Source organism: Magallana gigas, chromosome 8 (genome assembly GCF_963853765.1).
Source record: "Magallana gigas chromosome 8, xbMagGiga1.1, whole genome shotgun sequence".
Classification (NCBI taxonomy): domain Eukaryota; kingdom Metazoa; phylum Mollusca; class Bivalvia; order Ostreida; family Ostreidae; genus Magallana; species Magallana gigas.
In genome coordinates this window covers 28,528,076-28,545,032 of record NC_088860.1, presented here as the reverse complement: position 1 = coordinate 28,545,032, position 16,957 = coordinate 28,528,076, and the positions used below count along the sequence as shown (strand labels likewise).

The 16,957-nt window shown below is 37.1% G+C and overlaps 2 protein-coding genes across 12 annotated transcripts in view; one reads left to right on the top strand and one right to left on the bottom strand.

The window, feature by feature from the left end:
* The window catches only part of LOC105343840 (growth hormone-regulated TBC protein 1-A), a 199,671-nt gene that overhangs the window by 62,709 nt on the left and 120,005 nt on the right, over window positions 1-16,957 (top strand). The gene's annotated exons all lie outside the window — the stretch shown is intronic.
* LOC105327838 (uncharacterized) lies at window positions 12,732-14,995 on the bottom strand. Its single transcript, XM_011428481.4, has 2 exons — window positions 14,729-14,995; window positions 12,732-14,376 (listed from the first exon to the last, which is right to left on the bottom strand). The coding sequence occupies exons 1-2, from the start codon at window positions 14,827-14,829 to the stop codon at window positions 13,392-13,394; spliced, it is 1,086 nt and encodes a 361-aa protein (XP_011426783.3). The 5' UTR covers window positions 14,830-14,995; the 3' UTR covers window positions 12,732-13,391.

The window sequence follows — 16,957 nt, the reverse complement described above, 5'->3', positions numbered from 1 at the left end:
ACCAGCCACCTGTTGACTCGGCACGTGGTCAATGTTTGTTTAACAATTTCCGGTGTCAGAGGCATGAACCTGTCTCGTGTCGGACTTCAAAGGGGGGTCTAAAGTGCAGAAAGCTTAGCAAAACAGAGCATTATGATTTGGTGAAACCTTTTTACTTTGTATCCAGTAATGCAGTTACACGCAATTGTTTTACACAGACACTGTTAGAAATAGATCAATCATTTGTACGACTTGAAAATGACGATATACGACATACTTACGTTTCCTAAAAATTTTTTTTAACAATAATCAATGAATTGGACAGTAATTAATCAATGAACTGTAATCACTCTTATAACGGTACTCTTTACATTTGTATATACACAGGAAGTGAAATTGCCGTAAAGATCTCAGCCTTAGGGCAAGATTATTTACACAACCGGTGCCAGCCTATTGTATAGACAGTAGTATTGATAATTGCAGATTACTTATTTTTGTCACCCGCTGCAACGCGGAGCGGGGACATAGATATGCCGGTCATCCGTCCGTGGGTCCGTGTTTCCGTCCGTCACACTTTTTTGTAAGCGCTCTCATGCCTACAAATTTTGACGGATTTTCATTAAATTTATACCAAATGTTTATACCACTATTACCTTGGTCAAGTTTGAAAATCAGCATTGGTCGATACTTTTTGTTGGAGTTATGGGACTTTGACCCGATAATGACTCCGTTTTATCCAAAAATTGACTTTGTAAGCTCTCTTCTGCCTACAAATTTTGACGGATTTTCAATTAATTTATACCAAATGTTTGTACCACCAATACTTTGGTCAAGTTCGAAAATCAGCATTGGTCGATACTTTTTGTTGGAGTTATGGGACTTTGACCACAATAATGACTCCGTTTTATCCCATAATTGACCTTGTAAGTGCTCTCATGCCTACAAATTTTGACAGATTTACATGAAATTAATACCAAATGTTTATATCACTAATACCTTTGTCAAGTTCCTAAATCAGCCTTGGTCGATACTAGTATACTGCTTGACCGGCGAGGAACCCAGGAATTCTATTCTTGTAAGATTGATAAGGACCATAAAATATTTCTTATTTATACTTCTCACTAACAACTCTTTACTAATAAAATAATAAAAAAAAAAAAACATCCCCCAGACCTACTGCAATAGTTTTTCCATTCAAATTTGGTTTCAATTTTACTGTGCAATGTTATCTTCCCACTAGTGATACATGGAACCATGTGATAATGTATTTATAAAAACAGAACGGTAAAACTTTTAATTGATTAAAGACAATGTACCATTTTTAGCTCACCGAGACGAAGTCAGGGGGAGCTTATGCTATACCCTCGGCGTCGGTGTCGGCGTCGGCGTCCGGACCTGGTTAAAGTTTTTGTTGCAGGTCCTGTATCTAAGCTATTACTTGTCCTATCTTCACCAAACTTGCATGGATGATGCATCTGGACCTACTTATGGACTTGAAAGACTTGGATGCTGAATCTGAGTCCTAAATTTCAGTTGCTGGAGGAGGTTAAGGTTGTTGGACCAGGTTAAAGCTTTTGTTGCAGGTGCCCTTTGATAGCAATATCTAAAGCCCCTTTCACAATTGGCGCACGAGCACTTTACAACACTTTGCGACCGGAATTTTTTTAGATTCTCACGAGCTCTCTCACACGTTGCACTAGCTCTCGCATACGTTGCACGAGCTCTCGCATTTGTTGCATGCATTTTAGTGCTCGCATCAAGTCTCCTAAAAATAGTGGACATGCACACTATTCAGACGCGACCGAATGCGATCCAAATCATCGCAGTGCAATGCACGAACAATGGTACGAATGTTTTACAACATTTTGTGTACTCGCAAGTGTGATGCACGATTTTTAAAGGTCGTAAGATGATTCGCAGTTGTTAATGCGTCTATTGTGCGACCATGAGACTGTTGCTCAACATGTCTCGTGTTATCTTGCAACGTTTTACTATCATGGCACGACTTATCAGTAATATACTATGCTTTGGCACCTGTATATATATCCTGTATAAGCATCTCTTTTTCAGACCACAATTCAACAATATAAATTTATTGCATTATGGTGAGGGAAATATGAAGATTTATTTCTCCAAGAAAAATCATATTTCCCTATGGCATCGCCTGCGGGAAATTAGTTTTTTCTGGGGGAATAAATCTTCATATTCCCTGAACATTAATGCAATAAACGAACAACATATGATTACAGTGCTGCTATCGTGAAAGTTGACAAAACTATCCTATCCTATCCTATATCCTGTATCCCGCATCCTATCCTGCAAATAAGCTCTATCCTATCCTATCCTATCCTATCCCATACTTTCAAAATATAGGAATGAAAGTTAAATGAAACGAAATTTAAAAATAAAATGATTTTATCAATTAATGTAGTACTCAAAATGAATAATTAAATCTTAAAACCGAATATTCATCGAGCGGGATAACTTACTTACCCGTGCTACGATAAAATTAAATTAGATTTTTGATTTAATTATATTTATGCATAAAAAACATATAAATAACTTCGATGCACTTATTGAGGAACTGTTTAGTCACATATTTTTATCAAATTATTTTCCTATCACATATAACTGAGCGTAATTCTCATTATTCGAGCGATTCGTTCGGCGATAAATGTAAACACGATCTGAAAATAAATAATTCCTTTAGGAAGTTTATATCGTTTATAGTAAAACCACTCGGAGTTATTTTTAAAGTATAAATTCTTAAGCATTTAAAGCTAGCTAATATTTTTTAATTTGATATGTTCAGGTTAACATCGGACAGAAATATGCGTCCCTGTTATTGGGCATCGAAGAAATTATATGAAACGTGAAGCAATGTCTGTTTCTTGTATACATGTTTATCTTTTAAAATGCCAAATTAGTCGTTTATAAATTCAAGCTTTTATTGATTTGCAGACTTTAAATGAAGTAAATACAGAAATCTATTTCTGACGTTGTCAAATGTTGCAACGAATTCTCGCAGTAACTCCGTACTTGCGTACGAATTGACAAAGATGTAGCGCCAACATTTTAGCGCGCATTAATGTTATGCACTGCGTTCTTGATATAATAATTATTCTTAAATGGTTTAACTTGTAAAACGTATCAAATTGACATTGAAAATACATTGTTTAGCCAATTTTCGTTTCGCAAAATAACTCTGAAATTTATACTCAAATCTGATTGGCTACAGGATGCAGGATAGGATAGGATAGTATAGGATAGAACTTAACTTTTATATTTCTATCCTGTATCGTGCATCCTGCATCCTATCCTATCCTATCCTTGTCAACTTTCAGGATAGCAGCACTGTATACAAAATATGTTGATTTCTAAAAATTGTTTGATTTTCTCTGTTACTCTCATTTTTCTTTCATAATTTCGAATTATAGATAGTGAAGTTGGTTTTGTGATATATAGAGAATCATAAATATTAAATATTTTTGATTTAATCATACTTGTCTACATCATGTGCTCATATTGACTTTTTCATTCCTATGAAATCGCCCTGTCACGTGACTTTCTAGACCAAAAAATATAATAGAATAATCATACTGAGGTATAATAATAAATACTGCTGCATCTCTGTTTCTTCTTGGGCCTCTTGTTGTCTCCCTTTCAACTATGTCTACTGAAGAGCGTCGAAAATTGGCGGTATATATACCCCCTCTGACTCACACGAGCATTCGTACCATGGAACGCATGATCCAACGTCCAATCGCATTGTCGCACGTTCAATTGTCCAATCAGCTGGTCTTTCGCGCGATCCTATCGCATTATCTTTCAACTGTTGCTTTCAGTGTACAACAGTCGCATAAAGACGCAAGATATATCGCAAGATTTAATGCGATTACATCGCACAACGCTCGCTTAGATTGTGCGAATTTCGTACGAATACCCTTTTTGAAATGCGATTATTTCGACAACAGTTTACGATTCATATCTAATTTTATCAGTTGCACGAATATTCAGTCGCTTCTGCTCGTACGCCAATTGTGAAAGGGGCTTAAGTTACTGCAGGTCTGTACTTCACCAAACTTGCATGGATGGTGTTTCTTATGATACTGATGCACCAGACAGGCTTGAGTGCTGAATCTGAGCTATAGGTTTCGGATGCTGGAGGAGGTTAAGGTTTTTGGAGCAGGTTAAAGTTTTTATACCCCCGCAAACGAAGTTTAGGGGGGTATATTGGTTTCACCCTGTCCGTCTGTCTGTCCGTCCGTCTGTCCGTCTGTCCGTCTGTCTGTAGACGCAACTTTGTCCCCCCTATAGAATTTTTTATTACTCCATGGAACAGTTTGAAAATTTGTACATATGTTGAACACCATCTGAAGATGTGCACCTGCAATTTTTTTTAAGATCAGACAAGATTTAATGATTTTATGACAGTTTTCATTTTCCTTATTCTATATATTGTACACTAATGTTGAAAAGTAAGGGAGGTAATCCTTACAGATTTTATTAATTAATTAATAGAAAACACTCTAAAATATATTTATATAAATACATCCAGATGAAGTTTTTTGTCTTTATGTCTTAATTAATAAATTTTTTTTTATTTTTTATAAGTATTCTATCAACTGACAATGCAAAGTTTTTGTTTGTCAATGATAAATTCTTAGGAGCTAATAAGAACATCAAAGACAAGTGTGGCTGAATTCATTTGTCCCAAGGGAGCCATTATCTGAGCCATGGTTCAGATGGAGCATGTGTTTAGGGGAAATTGATAATCTGTAAAGTGGGTGATGGTTTTGGGGCTATTTTAAAACTGTTTCATGTAAACCAAAAGGTCTATCATTATAAGGAAATAAATAATATAATGATTAATTTAAGAAGTTAAACTATTTTTAGAGGTTGTTTAAATTTATTTGTCAAGTAAATTGATGAAGTGACCCTATTGGGCATTAATTTAAATGAAATTCAAAATTACTGATGTGATTGTAGTGTTTTGGCAATTTTAAAATTGTTTGTAATATTAAATTTTCTCTTTTTTTTTTTTACATATTTTTACATAGTATGGTAATTATGGTAATGTTTTGGGAGTTTATTGAATTTAACAAGTTCATCAAAGAAAATCATAGTCCTATGGGATCAATTTTCTGATATGGAGTTCCACTGTGCCATAGGAGAAAGTGAGGAAAATTTGAAACAACTAATTACATCTGTCAAGACTCTTATTGGAAAAATATTGAAAGTTTTATCAGCAGAAGAGCATTGCTTGGCTACTGGTATTTCTATTCACTGCAAAGGGAGGGGTTATTGTCATTTTGTTGGTTTTTCTTTAAATCAATTAAATTAAAAAAATATATCATCAAATACATACATTTGTAAATGTATGACTGTTATAGATATGTATTTACAGTGAAATTCTGACAATTTTGATTTTAATTTTTCTTTGTTATTATAACTAATTTTTTTTTTTTTTTACAATTCTAGAATTTTTTTTTGGTATGTGTTCCAAACCTTTATTATTCAATTCAATTATTTGTCCCATTTGAAATTAGCCTAGCGGGGGTATTAGTCCCATTAGGACAGTTCTAGTTGTTGCAGGTGCCCTTTGATAGCAATATCTAAGTTACTGCTGGTCCGTACTTCACCAAAATTGCATTGAAGGTGTGTCTTATGATACTGATGCACCAGGCAGGCTTGGGTGCTGAATCTGAGCTATGGTAGCAAGGGACAGTTTCGAATAAAGTACCTGTCAATATTTTTGTAAAATTGAGAGTTGCTGTACTTGAAGGCTTATGAGTGTTGCTAAAATTCATGAAATGATTTTTAATGATTATCATTAGTTAGAGGGATGTCTGTTGTTGAAATTGATATGCAATATGTAGGCCCCTTATGTTAGGTACATGAGAATCAGAAGTAAAATGCGAAACCTGCGGCTATGACTGTTGTGCTGACTTTACACAGTGAAATTGCAAGTTACAGACGGGAGGTAAAAGAACACGAAAAGTAGGTGGATGGGACATTGTAAACTATACACCGGTAAGTTTCTGACATGTGATAGTGCAACATTCACGCGGTAAGGAAGGTCAACCCTCTGCAGGGAATTAGCTGGGGGAGGTCTAAAAAGCTGAAAAATCATGAAAAATTAGCAAAATATGAAAGGGTCAAAATCTCATAAAAACCAGTATGTAGAGAATTTTACAGGTTTTGATTAGTAATTTTCTTCAGAAATTGGTGATTGGCCTTATAAAGAGTGAATTAAAGGTATTTGTGCTGAATGGGAACTGAGGAAATTCTAGCTACAGAGTTCCGAAGACATGCATCCCTTGGCTACAATGAATTGTATCAAAAAAATTGTCCCCTGCCACCTATAGGTTACAGATGCTGAAGGAGGTTAAGGTTTTTAGAGCTGGTTAAAGTTTTTGTTGCAGGTGCTATCTGATGATTATATCTTAGTTACTACTTGTCCTAACTTCACCAGACTTCCATGGATGGTGCGTCTGCACCAGACAGGCTTGAATGCTGAATCTGAGCCATAGGTTTCGGATGCTGGAGGAGGTTAAGGTTTTTAGAGCTGGTTAAAGTTTTTGAAACAGGTGCCCTCTGATGATTATATCTTAGTTACTACTTGTCTTAACTTCACCAGACTTCCATTGATGGTGCGTCTTATGATACTGATGCACCTGACAGGCTTGAATGCTGAGTCTGAGCCATAGGTTTCAGATGCTGGATATGGTTAAGTTTTTTGGAACAGGTCACATGTTTAATAGATAATAGTACTATTTCAAACTGGCATAGTTGATTAAACTGTAATATGAATGAATCACAGAGGAAGCTTCAGATGCAGAGCTTGATCTCCATTATCAGGGATGCTAAAAAATATATCTTAGTTATTACAGGTCCTAACTTCACCAAACTTGAATGTATGGTGTGTCTTATGATACAGATGCACCTGACAGGCATGGATGTTGAATCTGAGCCATAGGTTGTGGATGCTGGAGCAGGTTAAAGTTTTAATTGCTAGTGCCCTCTGATGATGATATCTTAGTTATTACTGGTCTGAACTTCACCAAACTTGAATGGAGATGCTTCTTATGTATACTGATGCACCTGACAGGCTTGAATGCTGAATCTGAGCCATAGGTTTTGGATGCTGGATGAGGTTTATTTTTTTGGAACAGGTCACACATTTTTATAGATGATAGCTTGCATAGTTCATTTAACTATATTATAAATGAAACGCAGAGGTTGCTTCAGATGCAGAGCCTGATCTCCATTGTCAAGAATGCTAAAGAAATCTCCTACCTCACTCAAACCTGCTCAATAGATAGATGTGTTTGTTGATAAATGATATATAATGACTCCTATGATATAGTATTGTATGGTATGAAACAATATTGTTTAATATGATACAATATAATATCATATTTAATATTATAAAAAGTTATATGATACGATTAATGATATTGTATCATTTTTTTTTTTATATTTTATGTTATGATATTGTATCATGATATCGTTATGTATAGTATTGTGTATTATGATACTGTAATATTATACAAATATTGACTGGGGATGAGGGCAACATTGATTATATTAGCCCCCGAGGGACGAAATATTGCGGGACGCGAAGCGGAGGGCAATATTTTCGTCCAAAGGGGGCTCATATAATCAATGTTGCCCGAAAACACAGTCAACATTTGTTTTGTTATATGAAGAAACAAACCAAAATTTAAGAAAGTAATTGAAAACAGATCACATAATTTTCTCAGCTCAACAAAGAATTCACGAATTTAATTTTGTGCAAAGTTCAGTTTACATCAATATCTATACCTACCTGCATCAACTTTTTGCATTTTCCTCGAGCTGCCTACGATCATGCCTGAACTTTTGAGACCACCCCTGTGGTATCATCTAGTGTTTACCCATAATGCACAAGCATACTTCCGTTTCAGTTTTGTTCGGGCATTCGAGAAGAAAAGCCGCATGCTTTTCTTCGATTAAATTTTCTTAAGTCTGCAGTCTTAAAATGTCTGATTCATTTAAAATTTGCGTAAAATGTAATAGAGAAATGACCGTTTTGGATGACCACTCATAGTGCTATAGACACAGAGTTTGCAACGAAGCGTTTCCATGCGAAGTTTGCAGTAAGTGGTCAGAGGAAAAACAGACGTTGATCAGAAAGATGATCAAGCGAAAGAAATCTGAAGCGGAGAGAAAGTCTGCTACATTGCCAAATCCAGAAGTTCCCTCTGTGGGGAATAGTGACAATCGTTCTGATAGTCAAGTTTCCTCTGCGGGAAACGTAGCTGCATCAGAAAATCTTTCTCCGACAGAAACGAGTCAAAATGGCGGCGACTTGACACAGGGTTCAGTCCCACCTCAAGTAGGTAATTTTCCGCCTTTCATGTTGGGAAATTACGAAGCCCAATGGCAGCAATATCAAGAGAATTGCATGTAAAGGTTGATTGACGCTAGAATTAAAGAGTTGGTCCAGGATTCGAATAAACAACCGACTATTGCTATTACGTCTGACGTTCCTTCAGACAGGGCGTGTAACAGGTTCGATAGATTTTGACCGTCAGATGATCAACGCTCCAGCTGAGAATCAGATGACGATGATCTAGTAAGCCACAGAGGTGAAACTGATCAAGTCTCAAGCAATTCACTTGATGTTATTGATGTTCACGAGGTCAATTGTTCAGAGTTTGATAACTCTGTCTTGGGTTCAGTACATACACATGACACAGACTCTAATGGTTCATGCATGGTAGACTGGAAAAATTTTGTTAAAAAAGTGTCTACAGAACTGAACATCAACTCACTTGATGCCTCTGAAACTCAGAGCCGAGACTTCAAATCATACATGTCAAATCGTTTGATTGGGACAAAATCATCTACCCCACAACAGTATTTGCCTATGGATGGGTACATTTTGAACACATTAACAGATGTTGATGAAGAATTCCAGCAAAAAGGTGCAATTCGGACTTAAAAAGCATCAGATGATGAAAAATACAGTCACTTCCTCCGACTTTGACAAGTACTGCCCAAAGCTGCGCCTTGATGACAACATTGAGGACAGCAGTTCTACAACAGGGAAAAAAGGAAAAAAAAATTCTTACCGTTTCCGCAACCCTATGTTGCATTCACGCAACAATGAGTTATGGAAGATAGATCAAGGATCTCGACTTCTTCTTAGAGAGTTGACATATGCCTCTCTAATTACGTCCTACGTTGATAACGTTGTATCCGATGGGGACACAACAGAGGCCCCACAAGCACTCATGCAGGTGTTCAAGTCAATGGCTGATGTTACTTCCCGCATATTAGTGGGTGCAGTTGCAGCCCGCAGAGCCATTCACATTGAGGATTTGGCTCTTAAAAACAAAGCAACTGAAAACAAACTACTTGTACAGACAACTCTGAATCCTAAGCTCTTTTGTGGGAAGTATTTTGATATTCTTCACGCAAGTGCAGAAAGTATGCGCGATGCTAAAGAAACACAGCACCTGAGGGGTTCAAAGCAGAGAGATGGTTCAGCCCTCAGTTCTGCAAGGAAAAGAAAGAGAGATGATTCAGTGGGCACCCCGGAACAGAAGGAACAGCAGTCATCCTTTGCAAAGAAGGGAAAGTTTGCTGCAGAAAAGAATGAAAGGACTACTATAGGAAGAGGAAGAAATTTCAATTCAAAAGGTTCCTTCAGAGGTCAAACTCGTGGCTCTGCACAAGATCGTTTGGGGTTTCGCCCCCCAAAGTAATTTTGACGGATCAATTAGAGACTCGACTCGAGTTGCAGAAAACAGCCAAAGTAGGCTGTCAGATCATTTTGTACCACAGGGAGTGGATGAAAATTACATCCGACGATTGGATTTTAAAAATAGTCCAGGAAGAACTCAAACTTGTGTTCATAAAACATCCTCCAAATACAGGAGTAAGAATAACAAATGTACAAGATGTCGTCCAAAGACAATGTATTTTAGAAGAAATAGAAAGTTTATTAGGAAAGCATGCTATAGAGATTGTTTCCAAGACCCAGGAAGGTCAGGGGTTTTACAGCACCTTTTTTGTTGTTCCAAAACGAGACGGAGGTTACCGTCCGATTCTCAATTTGAAACCGTTAAATATATTTCTCCAAAATCAACATTTCAAGATGAAATCTCTAATGTCAATAATACAGGCCCTGAATGTAGGAGACTGGGTGGCATCAATAGATCTAAAGGATGCATATCTACATGTTCCAATTTATCCAAAAGACAGGAAATACCTCAGGTTTTGCATAGACAATATCCATTATCAATTCAGGTCAATGCCCTTTGGTCTAGCAACAGCCCCAAGAGTGTTTACGAAATTAATGGGGGCAATAGGTGCACATCTAAGAAGTCAACAGATTTCCATTTATATGTACTGGACGATTGGCTTCTCAAAAATGCAGATCGAATGACATTAGTTCATCAACTAAGGAGAACTTTGTTTCTGCTGATGGACTTGGGCCTGGTAATAAATCAATCCAAGTCAATTCTGCAGCCAACGCAACAGATAACTTATCTTGGAGCACTATTCAACCTCCAACAGGGTATGGTCTACCCAAGTTTGGACCGTTTTCTCAGTCTGCGTGGGGCAATTTCTACCATGGTTATGGAATCTTTTATCCCAGCACGTACATTCTTCAGAGTCCTTGCTTTAATGGCAGCCTGTATAGATTTGGTACCTCTTGCCAGACTCAAGATGCGTCCCATTCAGTTCTGCCTTCTGTCCCAGTGGCGTCCACATGTGGACGAACTGGATCATATGATTCAAATCGACAGTTTCCTCATCCCACATCTTCTCTGGTGGATAGAGAGAGGGAACGTTCTGGCAGGGACGTCTATTCTGAGCTTCAGAGCAGACCTAACCTTGTGGACAGATGCATCAACTTACGGGTGGGGAGCCCACCTAGAGGATCGCCATGTGTCGGGGAAATGGACGGTGATAGAACAGTCATCACATATAAATCTGTTGGAACTCAGTGCAGTGGAGAATGCACTTCATCACTTCAGGGACAATGTCAAACACAGGCAAGTCTTGCTGAGGACAGACAATTCAACAGTAGTGTCTTACATCAATCGCCAAGGGGGGACAAAGTCTGCAGCCCTTTGCGTGATGACATGGAGGATTCTGCATTGGTGTCACCTTCTCGGGGTACAGCCCCAAGCAGCTCACATTCCAGGGAAAAGGAATGTTATAGCAGATCAGTTGTCCAGAGGGCGACAAATTCCCAAGATGACAGAATGGAGTCTCAACCAAGAAATAGTTCAGCAGATTTTTCAAGTCTTTTTCCACTCCAAACATAGATTTATTCGCTACAAGGGAAAACCGGAAACTAACAGTGTTTTGTTCTCCGTTTCCAGACCCCTTGGCATGGGAGTTCGATGCGCTAGCTGTAGATTGGACAGGGATGTTTGCGTATGCACTTCCTCCTCAGATTTTAATTCCGAAAGTACTCAGGAAAGTGGAACAGGAGTCGTGTGTTCTTCTCCTCATCGCTCAGTTTTCACCAAGACAGTCATGGTTTCCAGACCTACTACATCTATTGGTCGACATTCCAAGGGAACTTCCAATAATAAGAGACATGTTGACTCAAAGAAGAGGGCAGTTCATTCATCCAAGTCCAGAAAGTCTGCATCTGGCGGTTTGGAAAATTTCAAACAACAAAGAACAGAGAATAGATTTTCTGAGAAAGCTAAGTCATTTATCTTCAACTCCCGAAGACAGTCAACAAGAAAAATGTATGATGCTAGAATTTGAATCTACAAGGAATGGTGTGCCAAGAACCAAAAGGATTCAGTTGAGGCCACTGTAGCTGATATGGCAGACTTCTTCATCTATTTGCATGAAGAACACAATTGTAAGCCAAATACATTAATGGGTTATAGGTCGGCGATAGCATCTATGCATAAGGGTTGGAGTAATAGTTCTGTCAGTAACAACACTGATCTGTCAAAGTTAATAAAGGGAATATACAATTCTGAACCTAATGTACGACCATTACTTCCAAATTGGGATTTGCCGACTGTCCTTTGGAAGTTGTGGGACTCCCCATTTGAACCGATGAATTCATGCGATATGAAGTACCTTACATGGAAGACAGTGTTCCTTGTGGCTCTGGCAACAGCATCAAGAGTAAGTGAAATTCAAGCTTTTTCAATTGGAGAGTCACATTTACGTCTTGAGCAGAATGGAATACGTTTATTACATTGATGTAAACTGGAGGTTTTTAAAGGTAAAACCCCTGTTTACGAGATATCTATACTTACCTGCATCACCCACCCCTGTTCATTGGGTCCTAGTTGTGTAGGCCCTCACAAAACTGAAACGGAAGTATGCTTGTGCATTATGGGTAAACACTAGATGATACCACAGGGGTGGTCTCAAAAGTTCAGGCATGATCGTAGGCAGCTCGAGGAAAATGCAAAAAGTTGATGCAGGTAAGTATAGATATCTCGTAAACAGGGGTTTTACCTTTAAAAACCTCCATTTTCAAAATATCCTCATCATCTAACGGTCACTGGTGATATTCCGCCGACCGTAAGAATTAACATACACACGTTCTACCCGATTTCATTTCACAGTAATTCGCAAATCCTTATATCCGCTATGATAGCAAACCGTCGCGTCCGTTGTTTACTAATGCCTTGACTGACTGTCTATTATGAACCTTAGGTCCAGCCGCATATTGTTTGAACTACATCTATCACAAGGTTACAAATATCATGAGCGTTCTTATCAAACTGCGTAGACATAGAACTAATTTTGACTTGTCCAGATTATTTAATGTCTCAGAAAAAACGGTGTCAAATGTATTCTATACGTGGATTCTTTTTATGTCAAAGCAGTGGAGAGAAGTAGACATATGGCTACCCAAATCCCTTGTTAATTATTTCTGTCCATCAGATTTTAAATTGAAATTTCCTAATACTAGAGTTATAGTTGATGGTACTCCTGATATGACTTGAAATAACGTTTCTCCAAAAGTGCAGGTTTAAAACATTTCTCATAAAAGGAATTCAGTTTCTTTAACATCTCTGATATGAATTTGTCATTTCTGTCAACTGTGAAAAACAAAATATCAAGAAAAGTATACACAATGAACACACATTTTTGTTTTTTCTGCGCAGAATAACTGTTCTTGAATTTGGTAATAGTAATCATGATTGGTGTCCAGTGAAAACGTACCATTTTGACGGATGTATGGAACTGTCTGTCTTGTAATCATGCTATTTCTAGCAACATACGGACACTTAACTTCAACAACGGTGTCCTCGTCTATGATCCCATCAGGAGATGACGCCAAGTAAGGGTGTGCTAGGCTCACACATATACCGGTGGGATGTACTGTTAGTCCAGTAATCTCTTCAAATTTTTTTACTGCCACTTTTTCAAATTTCTGTCCATGCAGGATTGGTGATGTACGAAGCCTTAGTGACTAGACTTTCGCCCAACTTTTCTGGGTTCGTTCGTTCTGTCATCTTGCATATTCTACCAAAGACTGATGAATGGATGCGCTTGCACCTTTCCTCATGCCACAAATTACTGAACGCTTGATCGGCTGTTTTCATGTTCAGAATCCTGGCTTCTTCTTCCGAAATCTTTGTAACATTCAATTGTTGGAGACATTCAAAACTTCCTTGATACTGCAAAAAATCATGGTCAATATCAAATCCTGTCATATTGGCTGGAGGAAATGTTTGATAAATTGGGGTTTTACTTATGCCCTTAAATGACAAGCATACATTTTGAAACCAAGACTTGTATCCTGGATGGTTTCGGAATTCCTCTGGCCTTGGATCGAACCCCTCTGGTAAATTACAGACTTCATCACATCCTGGCATATCTAAATTCACGACTTTCATCGGAGAACCTTTATGTGGCTTCACTCTGTGGAATGTCTGTAATCTTTGGGTGCACGTTTGTTCCGTCTTTATACTGCCGTGCTGCTTAAAACATGCACAAGCATATAACGCTGTTGACACATGTTTACAATGTGCAAATGGCCCCATACCAGCTGCACACTCACATTGGCATTTTGATACACTTCCATCTTGAGCGATTTCAATATCTATAATGTACACAATAGATTTGGACATTTCTGCTTTTATGGCACCTCTAACATACCAGAGCGAATTGTACTCAGTTGTCCTGAGGTATCTAATAAATTCGTCATTATACAAGTTTTTCGCCTTGGATTCAATGTTCTTGTTGAATTGGGACAAGTAAGTTGTTATTTCATTCAATGGGGATCCGGGAAAACTTTTATTGCTATTTAGGTCTTGATAGGAATCAGGATCAGGCAATTCCATGGTGTAATCATGACCAGCTGGTTCTGCTCTAGAGCAATGTGCATTACGCGCATATGCCTCAAGTCTGTAAATTATAATGTTTGAAACACTAAGTAAATGCAAATTTGAGATATGACAAATTTTAATTCTAAACAGCAAAGAAAATACCTCTTAAATATGTTAAATAAAATCCACATTATCTCAGTATAACTTGAATGAAAGATAGCAAACGTAAAAACTAGTTTATCGGCGAGGAAATTCGAATGAGACTAAAACATTGTTTTTTTGTGCTGCTTGTTTGTTTTCTGACCGCTCATACAAGCACACTTAATTTAAAAAGAGTATTTACATCACCACTCATCTCATCTAGGTGTTTATGAATAGAATACGCATGCAAACACGCTAGATCAAGACGAAGTATGAACGTGAATATTTACCTCTCAACAAGTTCTCTTTTCCGTCCCGATTTCTTTGCTCCAAACTTATCTAATTCTAATTTGAGCTGAGGGATTGTCATTGATCCATAATTTTTCGCCATTGCCTTTGTTTTGTCTTCTTAATACATGTACCTCGTCTAAAATCTACTATAATTATGATGCTGATAACGTGTAGGCATGCCATATCAGCTGTTTATGTTGGACCGCTTTATCTTGTGGCGACCCCTCGTGGTGCTAAGATAAGATAACTCACTCCGGTTCCTAATTTATTGTGATGATTATTTTTATACAGTAATAAATATTCAGTGTATTTAAGTTGTTCTGCATAAGTATTTTTGGGTTAGGACGGATTAGTTTGTTAATTTTTGATTTCCAATTTTTAGATACACATGTACTATGAATTATTTTAGGCCGGCACATATATAGGGACAGTGTCTATTGAGTTACATTTGGGGTTAAACTTGAACAGGTTGGGATAGATTGAGTGTGTGGACATCCCTGCTCTATCTAATTTCGTGTTTTCTAACCTACGATACAGAGTATGCAGTCATCCCTGCCCTGTATCGCATTAATACGGTCATCCCTGCTTGTAATGGTGGTGGTTGCGGCGGAGCACTAGTGTGTGGTCATCCCTGCTGGTGTTCTGGCCTTTCTAGCGCAGTGTGCGGCACTCCCTGCTTGCGTTAACGTTGAGTTGCGTAGGTGTGCTGTCATCCCTGCCTGCGTAACGTTGAGTCCCTATATATGTGCAGGAGCGGTGATTAAAGTCTGCTCTTGTAAATATTGGCAGCAATCAGGGCCATCCCAGTCTATCTCCGGTACGGGCCTGCGGGGATCACAGGCAGTGACCCCCTTGCACGTTACATCCTATTAGAAAATGGACTAATGATTATAAACATAAGAATATCCAGGGGGAAAAATGGATTTTATTTTTACAGGATCTACATGTATTATTGTACATTGTCAAGATTGTTTGTATTATGACTCCATTAAGCTGACTTTATCATACCTATTGTTCCTCAGGTGAGCGATGTTGCCCATGGGCCTCTTGTTTATTTACTCAATATAATTCTCATTTCAAGTAATCTCATCCATTAATTTTTATTAGTTTATCTAATATGGTTTGTTATAGGTAATTTAATTACTTGTAGTAGACAAATTTATTACCCACTATTTACTTTTTTTTTGCAATTACTAAAATGTATATAAATACTTGTTACATGTATTTATTTACTCCAAATAATTCTCATTTCAAGTAATCAAATTCATTTATTTTAAAATATTCTATAATAAAGTAATAGCAATACTTATCTTATCTAAATAGCTTACTTATTTCATACCAATATGGTTTACCCATTTGTTTTTTACTTGTTGTAGACATGTTATTCTCCAAATATTATGTAACATTGTTTTTAAAAATTGAACGTCTAAAATTCTGTTTCCATGCACTCACTGATAACTGTGAACTAAGAAAATTTTAGGGAAAAAAACCCACCAGACAACTGTGTAAATCAATAAATCTGTAATACCATAACACATATAAATAAACTGGCTAACAAAATGTTACGTGTACAAGGTTTCTAATTTGACTAGCTTGGATTTACAACAAATGTGCACTTGAGAGAAAACAGTATTTACTTCAAGCAACCATAAGCATTGCAATTAATTTTCCAGATAAGAAAGTTCTTTAAAAAAGCTACAGTATATAGAAAATCTGTTGGTAATAATTGCAATTTAAAGCTTTACTGAGAAAAAAATAATGGATAGAAAAATCGTATTTCACATTTTTATATACACTTGAAAGGAAATTCTCTTGTTTCCTTCACAACAACCAAAATATTAGTTGTATAACATACCTCAACATTGCATTTTTAAACATTTTGCAGGATATGCATGGCAAAATACGTAATGACTCACAACTATATGTACATTGTAAACAATCAAACTATTCAAACATGCACGAAAATATAAGTAACCATATAAAAATAAGGAAAAAATAGATATACCTAGGAAGATATTAAATTAATTCCAGATAATTTTATATTTAACAACTTAAATCAGAAAATAAGGCCCATTAATTAATAAAATGACGTTAATTTGTACAAAATTTTAATGCAACGTCAAATTTGCAGAGAGTTTGCTGAGCGACAAACAGTTGCCGCAAGCTTACAGATAAACATAGCAACTTTAAGATATTACAACATAAAAACAATTAATAAACACTTAGTA

What these genes read in the sequence shown, in the direction of transcription:
- LOC105327838 (XM_011428481.4), bottom strand. Translation starts at nt 14,829, where the DNA reads ATGGCGAAAAATTATGGATCAATGACAATCCCTCAGCTCAAATTAGAA. An exon ending in AAAAGAGAACTTGTTGAGAG is followed by an intron (nt 14,377 to 14,728) that starts GTAAATATTCAC and finishes TATAATTTACAG; the next exon opens with ACTTGAGGCATATGCGCGTA.